General features: G+C 33.3%; 1 protein-coding gene across 1 annotated transcript; it reads right to left on the bottom strand.

Annotated features, from left to right (window-relative positions):
• Positions 1-752: 752 nt before the first annotated feature.
• LOC136205437 (aspartate aminotransferase, mitochondrial) lies at positions 753-8968 on the bottom strand. The gene is made up of 10 exons (XM_065996028.1): positions 8571-8968; positions 8389-8474; positions 6835-7041; positions 6563-6668; positions 6319-6423; positions 5862-6034; positions 4492-4651; positions 1458-1553; positions 1274-1368; positions 753-1183 (listed from the first exon to the last, which is right to left on the bottom strand). Exons 1-10 carry the CDS (start codon positions 8742-8744, stop codon positions 1111-1113), a joined length of 1275 nt encoding a protein of 424 aa, XP_065852100.1. The 5' UTR covers positions 8745-8968; the 3' UTR covers positions 753-1110.
• Between the last annotated feature and the right edge of the window lie 656 nt (positions 8969-9624).

Raw genomic sequence — 9624 nt, 5'->3', positions numbered from 1 at the left:
AGGAAATATCCAAATTTAGTCAATAAACTCTATGCCATTTGATGTGTCAATTTTTCTGTTAGTGAGAACTGTAACCTCACCATGTGATAAATGTTAGAACTGAAATTGTACCTTCAACCAACCATGTTAACGTACAATTAGAAAATGGTTGACCCCCTTTGATTATTTTTTCTTATTTTCTATTTAAGAAGTTGGAATTGTATTAAGTTGTAATATTTCTAGGATTTAGAGTTTAAAACAAATACGCATTGCAGCTCAAAATAAACAATGACAGGGACAATCTTTACTTCACTACAAATTTAGTCATACAGTCATTGAAAGAAAATAGATTTAGCCACGAATGCAATATGAAGCCTCATTAAAAAAAAATAAAAAAATAAAAAAATAAAAAAAAATAAAAAATCATATGCAATTTCATATTCTTTCAACCTCCAACATTCCAACATCTCAATAAAGCTTAAAATTACACATTCTGTTAATAAATAAAAAAACTTATTTTCGTTAACAAGACTTGAAATTGCAGCCTCTAGTAAATGCTACCATTAAGATTGCACTGTTTTGGTATGTGGATGTTAAATCCGCTCTCACCCAATAAACATAACACTAAATTTTTACTTCATCACTTTCATTTTTGTTTTTAACACAAATATATTCAGAATATGAGAAAATTAAGGACTGGTACCCAAAAGACTAAGCAAGAAAGAAGGTTAAATAGAACATGTCAGTTGACACAATTAATTTAGAATGAGCAATACCCAATGAGCACGGATTGGCATCTTTATATAATAGTCATAAGTGACATAAGAACAACATAATATTTGATAATTTTTATTCCTCAAGGGGAACCTTTTTCCCAATTCATTCTAAATGATAAGGAACAAATTGCTCCCAAAATCATGTCTATAATATATGCTCTAAATTATTTTGTTGTAATTAAAGCACTCTCTTAGCTCCAGAGAAATGGTCCAAAATTATTATTCTCCCGAATAAGGAAAAAGAATTAATTGGCTGCAGCAGAGACTATTTACAGCCAACTCTCAGATAATTTGATTTGAGATTAGTATTCACCTATGACCTCCTAAAGGATAATAATGAGTTGTGCAATTGATCCTAAGAAGATTTTGTGACCTTGTCGATAGCATTTGCCAAATATCCCACATTCCCACTTGTAACGCCAGCCATACTGCATGTTTATTTTTCAGAATCATTAGCAAAACATAAACATAAATGCATATCCATACAGCTGCAGGAGTAAAATACTTTGAATCTTTACCTAATTCGACCATTACGGGTCATATAGATGTGGAATTCATTTGTCAAACGGTCAACTTGTTCAGGTGTTAATCCACTATAGCAAAACATACCAATCTGTTTACAAGATAAAACATCATATCTGTAAAATCCAAGTTATCAAAATAAGATAAACAAACCATATATTTGTCCCAAGTTCAGTATACCTGATTAGTAATGTGCTTCCACGGCAATGGAGATCCCAAGTTTTCAAGGTTTTCTCTTAAAGTTGATCGCATTGAAATGATACGGTCAGCCATTCCCTATTTAGAATAATACTGAACAGAGTCAGGTGCCATTTCAAGGGGGAAAAATGAGAATGCAAGAGAATTCTAAAGAAAAAAGGGCAGTTCATTCTAAGGGTCACCAAAGATTATGTAATTTATATGTCCAATCAGAACCCTATATATATCTAGTCTTATTAATCTTACATATGATGGGAGCATTCAAAGAGTCCTTGGTTTTGATTTAGATTGTAGAAACAGCTAGAAATTCTATGTGAAATGATCAAATATATTTTCAGTTTGGATCCTTTTTCTGATTTTGTAACTTCGGTTTACTAATTGTCAAAAGCTAAGAGAAAAAAATATTTTCCCAGATAAGTCTTTTTCAATTGTTGGTTTGTATTGGAGTAGAATTATAAATGTAATTGGGTGTTTGCTGTTCTGTTGAATATCATTTCTTCTTTTCACCCACAATGGATAAAATTTGATAAGCATTGGATTTCTGGTAGTAAATCCATAATCAAAAAAGTGTTTGTGATTGTTCCAGAAGAAATGAAACAAAAGATAGGATAGAGCTAGGACAGTTATTGTATGAGGTCTACCCAATGCTAGATGCAGAGGTGCATAATAGATCGATATGAACATCATGAGCTGTCCCGTAATAAAACATGTTGTTAGCATATTATAATTTCACGATATTATTGAAGATTTAAGGAATATCAGGACATATTCTTGATGATTCTAGGTGATGTATCTTTTGAAATGAGGACCAATTAAACTATGTTCAGTCTGTAATGTGCTTATAAATTACACATCAGATTGCTATACCTTACCAAACAAAACATAAAACAGAAGATGATGAGTCCATGCTCATGCAATATTTGATGTTCAAAACAGACAAAAAAAAAAATAAAAAGGCCAACAAAAACCTTAAAAACATAAAGAAAAAAAATAGATAAAACAAAACCACATTAATATATGTAAACAATAAATAAAATTAAGGGAAAAGTACAAAAATAAACCTTGTGGTTACACCTGTTTTCGAACAACACCCATGTGGTTTAAAAGTTTGCAAAATGATATCATGTACTTCATTCCGTTAGCAAACACGTACCAAATTGACTAACGGTGTTAAAAGTCAAAAGGAAAAGAGTTAATTTAGTCCTTATATTTATTTATTTTATAAATTAACCCACCCATTATTATCTAACTGTCACAAATAAACCCCAAAATAAAAATTAAAAATCAAATACACCATCTTCTCTATCTCTTTAATTTTTTATTTTTTGTTCTCCTTTCTCTCTCTCCTCTTTGTTAATTTCTCTCTCTAAAATCAATTGAATTTCTCTCTCTAACAAAGAAACAATCTCTCCAAATCAATATCACGTCTTCTAAATTGTAGATTCTCTTCACCTCTTACTACATAAAAGAAACGCTAAATGCTATTGGCATTTATCGATTCCTCGTTCGAGCAAGTCCTTGATTCGTCTCTCATAGACGAAAGTGTCAAGCCTAATGCTTCGTTGCCTATGACTGCAATAGAGTGCGAGACCAAATTCTTGTTATAGCTTTCATTGATTGCTTGGCATTAGGCTTGACACTTTCGTCTATGAGAGACGAATCAAGGACTTGCTCGAACGAGGAATCGATAAATGCCAATAGCATTTAGCGTTTCTTCTATGTAGTAAGAGGTGAAGAGAATCTATAATTTAGAAGACTTGATATTAATTTGGAGACATTGTTTTTTTAGAGGGAGAAATTCAATTGATTTTAGAGAGAGAAATTAACAAAGAGGAGAGAGAGAAGAGAGAGAAAGAAGAACAAAAAATAAGAAATTAAAGAGATGGAGAAGATGGTGTATTTGATTTTTAATTTTTATTTTGGGATTTATTTATGATAATTAGATAAATAAGGGGGGTTAATTTATAAAATAAATAAATATAAGGATCAAATTAACTCTTTTCCCTTTGACTTTTAACACCGTTAGTCAATTTGGTATGCGTTTGCTAACTAACGGAATGAAATACATGGTACCATTTTGTAAACTTTTAAACCACATGGGTGTTCGAAAACAGGTGTAACCACAAGGTTTATTTTTGTACTTTTCCCTAAAATCAAATAACCAAAATAGAAAAATAGAGACAACAACAGTGGACCTTATAGCCAATATACCCATTTAAAAAAAACCCACCATAATTTACATAACCAACTCACCTTCATCTAGTTCGGATTATAAAATACTTCCTCCATCCACAAATACAAGTACAAATTATTTTTCCACTTGTTAAGAAAAGTTAGTTAAATTTATTTAAGAAACAAATATTATTTTTTTTCCAAATTTACGTTTAATATAGTATAAAAAAAAAAGGGCGGCCCGGTCGCATTACGCGTCCCCGCTGAGCGAGGGTCCGGGGAGGGGTCCCACCACAAGGGTGTATTGGGGGCAAGCACGTTTAATATAGTATATTTAATAAATATTAATTATTAAAATGAATTAATGACTCGAGTCTGTGTGCTTAAAATTTTGAACTCCAATAAATCAAAGTCGGAGTTATTAGAATGTGCTTAAAACTTTTCATATTTTGAGTTCCATTCTCAATGTCTTGGAAGTTGAATTTCATTACTACTAATAATTTAAGCTTTTAAATTACTTTAACTTTTTAGTGACCTTAAGCATCATATTAAGGGTATATTAGTACATTAATAAGTAAAATAAAAAGGAGAGTTGTAACTATTTCATGGAAATCCAAAAGGTGAATTTTATGCCTATATTTGTGGGATTCAGAGAGAAAACTAAATAGGAGTTAGACTAGAAATCCACCAATAAGTGATCTATGTTCAGCCATAGTTGATTCTCATCAAAGTGTTGTATTTTTGGGTTGCATCCTCAAAAACTCTCTTCAAGCATCAAAAAAAAAAGAGCACGGATTTATTTCATCTTTAGAATAGGAAAAACCCTTAAACGATGGTAAATTACCTTTACTTCTTGAAGCCATAATTTCTTCAATTCTGGATCTCCAAGGATAGTTGAAACTATGAGAGCACCATGAACAGGAGGGTTGCTGTACATGGGTCTCGCAAGTTGCTGCAACTGACTCTTTACAGACACTGCTTGTTTATCATCTTCACAGAGCACACTGCACCAATGTAAAAAAGCAGCATTAAGTTTGAAAGTTATGATCATCTTTACCTCTGAAATCAATTGGAGCATACTATTCTTAAACAATTATACAATGAGCGACATCCTTTATTGTTTGCCTCTAATAAATGTTAAATGAAAGCAAATAGCAACACTAGATCTTTTCTTTCTTTTTCCTTTTGCTTTTCAATCTAAACTCTGCTACTATATCCCATTTTATAGTATTATTTATACTATTCAAAGCTGCAGTTGGTCAACACACAAGCGTATTAAATCTGGAAAACAGTTCCCAATGGACCCCAATCACACTCAGTCGACTTCCAAATAAAATTAGAATGTACTCTTTTTACACCTGCCTTGAAGGAACTCGTACAATAACCTACTTACACATCAAAATATCAAAATCCTAAGATTATCTTAACAGTAACTTGAAGATCTGAAATCTCTTCCTAAGAATATGTGATTTGCGCACAAGTCTTATGTTGACATCATCGGGTGCTTTAAACAGTAACCTGGTTCATGCAGGCAGGCAAAGATGTTCAATAAACCAATGCATTAACTCAAGAGCTGGGGTGCTAACTCCTACAATGCTTAAGCATGTTTTCGACTTAAGAAATTTCTGATTAAAAGAAACTTTGAGAATGAAGCTCCTCTTTTCCAAACAGGTTTATTAAATACTGATATTTGACACTTGCAAATGATTTCTGAAGAAGGGTTTTAGAATTTCACTGTACTTATGCAGAAGGGAGAGACTTGGAGAGTTACAAATGTATTTTCCATTTGAATCCCATATAAGAAAAGGTAAATGAAAAGAAAGGCTTTTCCAGTTAATGTCAGAAGAAGCCTGAATATCTCCAAGTATTATATGTAATCTGCATAGACAATATTATCAATCACCAAATTATTCTATGTATTCTTAGAATATTAATCATGTTTATTATCTTGATGAAATTTTCTTTGGCTATAAGTCCAATGTTCTCCTGCAAGTCATAGTCAGAGGTCAATTTCTCGTACAATGCCCTTTCAGCAAAAAGATAACTAAGGCTAATTGGCCCCAACCACAGTATTAGGTGGTCAATATTATGGCTATTTTTTTAAACGTTGCAAGTTGCAAATAATAAAAGGGAAGAATCAGACCATATAATGAAAAGGCACTAGATGAACATTTTCATGTCTATCCCACAACAATCAGATAAAAAAGGCATTACCTGAGGCATCCTACTCTCTGGCCATACAGCCCCATATTTTTTGCATAGGACTGGGCAATGCCAATATGGTGACCATCTTCTAGAAAAATCCTGATGGACTTTGCATCCCTCTCTGGGTCACCACTAGCAAACCCTTGATATGCCATATCAAAGAAGGCAAAATGATGTTTTACCTGAGAACAAAAACCATGCTTACCATGAGATAGAGATATCTTTGAATTTAAAACGGCCCAGTGTGTGTCTGCTATTTGTTGACTTTCAGTAAGAAATAAAAAAAACAAGTGCCTAAAGAAGCTTCCAGAAGATGTAAATATAGCAAAGAAATTTCTCAATAGCAGAACTTATATTGAAGGTATCCAAGACTTCTCTTCTAATGCACATAAACTATTGTAGATTAAAAAAATATTTTGTAAAAATAAAATAAAAAACAAACAAACAAAATAAAATATGTATTTACCTTAAAAAGGTTCGATATCTCTCTCCATTGTTCCTCTGTTGGATCGACCCCAGTAGGATTATGAGCACAAGCATGAAGCAAAAAGAAAGATCCATTTGGAGCATTCTGTGAGATGACATCAACATCAAACATGAAGGGAAGAAAGAAGAGAAAAGCGTTTGGCCTGGTTAAAACAGCAGAAAATACAAAGCAAAACGAAAAGGCAGCAAATAATCAATTGAAAATATTAAAATGTAGCTTATACCTTTACGTCATCCATCAATGCAGAAAAATCTAAGCCCCTAGACTCCGCATGATAGTAATGATAGGTCTTTTGAGGGACCTGAGCATCTCTCCAGATATTATGGTGGCTGGTAAAATCAAATGTTAGAAGTCCATTGGAGAAATGAAAATAATGGTGAAGATGAAAAGCAATTCCCGGCATTATAATTAGCATGATAAAGCTGATAACAGCACCAACAATTATAGAAAGGTCCCTTGCTAACACTGAAAGATGTTTAAGCTACCAATACTTACTTGGACCATGTTGGGACTGGTATGTAAATTTGGGAATCCGGACGAAAACGCTTTTGAAAATCAGCAAATATTCGGCATGCACCAGTTCCAGAGAGAGATTGAATTGCTGCAATCCTTTTATCTTTAATGAACTGAGAATCCTCCCCATAGGCCAGCTTCAATGTTTCTTCCACCATTTTCACACTGCCTCCCATTGGAAGATACTCCCTGACCAAAAACCAATATAGTCAGGCAAACAAAAGAATTAGAGGTTGCAACCTAAGGTATCAGTCAATCAAATGCACATGAAACTACATGCTCAAAAAGTCTCTAATTACACATCAATGAGATCTATTTCAAACGAATTACACACGGCTAAAATAAGAAAAAGTGAAATAAAAAGGATTGCATTTTCATCATAAACCAATATGCCTTCAGACATCCATTGATAGTCAAGCAGAAAATGCTGCTCTAAGAAGTCTAGAAAACTCATTATAATATAAATTACATGATTGCATTTTTGCGTCGTGATTTTACCATGCAGATAGAATTATACATAAGCATCCCCTTTTATCGAAGTTCATAAGGAAGTGCCATAGTGTCTGGTGTAATGCAATAAAATGCTATGCAAAATCAAGATCCAAAAGAAGCCACCTCATGAGAAGTATTCCCCAAATTGTGCGATGTTAGCATCCCATATCAGCGAAATTTACAAATCAGTAATTCATGAGAATTACTTCAAGGTACAACTTTACCGAAGTTTATCGACAACTTTTTTTTTCTTTTGTCAAAAACAGAAAGACAGCACGTCTCTCTCTTTCCTAGTGCCAGCAGGGGTCTGGCAAACAAATGCTCAATGAAACATACCCCAGTTGTATCAAATAATAGAGGTAAGCAATAGTGGAGTACAATTATTCAAGAAGAGAGAGAGAGAGAAAAAAAAGGGAGAAAAGGGTTATAAGTTATCCCCCTATAACTTATTGTCTAGGGCCAATTTAGCCATAAATGACTTTTGGCCAAATTACTCTATACTTAAACTTTTAGCCGACTTAGCGGAACTCGCCATCCAACTTATTGCTTACATATCAAATTGAATGAATTAGCTAATGAATTGAACTGAATCAGGTAAAAAATAATCCTCATGCATATAAATTTGACCAAAGCTAAATTGACTGCTAACTACAGACTGATGAGAACAGTGTGGAATCTTTTAAGATCATTGACAGCATTTTCTTCCTAAGACAACATTGTTTTCATATAAACAAGTAAATGATGTAATAGCAATCAATAACAGTTTTCATCACTATTCAATACAAAAGATTTTGAAGTTGGCAGTAATTAAGGGATCAAATGCTAATTACAGGCCAAATTAGAACAAATCATGGTTATATTGTTCATTATTGGAAGTATTTTAAGCAATTAGTAGGATTTTAAAAGTGATAATTTTCAGAGTCTATAAGCTTAAAAAAAACAATATGGGATACTGATACAAAAACGAAGTAAGCTTCACACGTATAGAAAACTTGGACCTACTACTTGATCCAAAGAAATGAAATGGAGCAGAGAACGACTTACATGTTTAAGCTTCCAGCAATTCTCCGCTCCGCTTCTCTAACGCATTCCAGAACAACCGGCTTCCCGTTGTCATCCCTGTAAGCACCCTAGAAATGATAGTGAACCAAAAAAAAAAAAAAAATCAAGAAACGGTGATTGAGAAGGATCATCCCTAATTAAAGATAGAAAGGAAGAAAACGCACAACTCCGACATTGACTTTGTCCGGGCTGGGATCAGCCAGAAAAGCCTCCGTTACCCCGAGGATCGGATCTTTAGCAGCCGGCTCAACGCTCCCCCACCATGAAGACATTGATCTGGCACCCATCATCCCCTTCCGACTAATCAGCCGGCAACTAATCGCATGTCCAAACGCCATTTCGATTCCTTTGATAGAGAAGGAGTGTATTTGGTTTGGATCGTAAAGGAAAGGTAGGAAAGAGTCTAGTATAAAAGCATATAGGCAACTCAAAAGGGGAGAATCTGTTTTACGGTTACGGAGAGGGACCGCAAGACGCAATTTGGAGTTATTTTGTAAGAATCAACCTTTGAAATGTGTGAGCTTTTGCTGCTGCCCTCTGTAAATGCATTCTGACGCGCATTTTCTTTCGGGCTCTTTCCCATTCCTCAACTATGACGTCAGATTTTAGGAATAAGATTTAAATTTCTTTTTATAATCAAATATTTAAATTTTTATTTAGATAAGTATGTGAAACTATTTTATTCAAATTTTGTGTTAAATATAATTAAAATTAACCATAACTAAAAAACAAAGTAATTGTAAAAACACAATAAAGTTTCATATTTGTGTAATCGTTTATAATTTTCTATTTGAAGAACTTGTAACATTTCGATTGTATTCAGTAGTTTTTGTTACTTTGGTTATAAGTAGCAAAGAGAGAAATAAAGTAAGTGTTGAGTGAAGGAGAGTACTTCATTCATACCTAGATATTTCGGTAAGAGATCAATAGTAGATTAAAGCTGAATAGAATATATCTTGAGAACTGGACGTAGACAAGAGACTAAACCAGTATAAATCTGCTAAGTATTTATTTCCTTACTATTTCTTTTTACTTCTACTGAACTATATGCTCTGAATTTATATTCTGTCTCATATTATCTATCATTTGTATAATATCACTTCAGAACCTCTCATAGGAGTCATCCTCCGAGAAGGAAATTCTCATAAGCTAAAAGAGTTTCAGTAGACTAAATTTCCGACCAGTTCAGTAGTTGCTTCTGACTCTGAAGTAATCCTC

This window comes from Euphorbia lathyris, chromosome 1 (genome assembly GCF_963576675.1).
Source record: "Euphorbia lathyris chromosome 1, ddEupLath1.1, whole genome shotgun sequence".
In the NCBI taxonomy this organism is placed as follows: Eukaryota; Viridiplantae; Streptophyta; class Magnoliopsida; order Malpighiales; family Euphorbiaceae; genus Euphorbia; species Euphorbia lathyris.
This window is presented reverse-complemented; position numbering and strand designations above follow the sequence as displayed.

Bases quoted from the DNA above. Each gene is read 5' to 3' on its own strand.
- LOC136205437 (XM_065996028.1), bottom strand. From the start codon at position 8,744: ATGGCGTTTGGACATGCGATTAGTTGCCGGCTGATTAGTCGGAAGGGG. The intron at 6,424-6,562 runs GTATAAGCTACA...GTCATCTCACAG, and splicing joins CATTGATGGATGACGTAAAG to AATGCTCCAAATGGATCTTT. The intron at 1,554-4,491 runs GTAATTTACCAT...TATTCTAAATAG, and splicing joins TATGGCTTCAAGAAGTAAAG to GGAATGGCTGACCGTATCAT.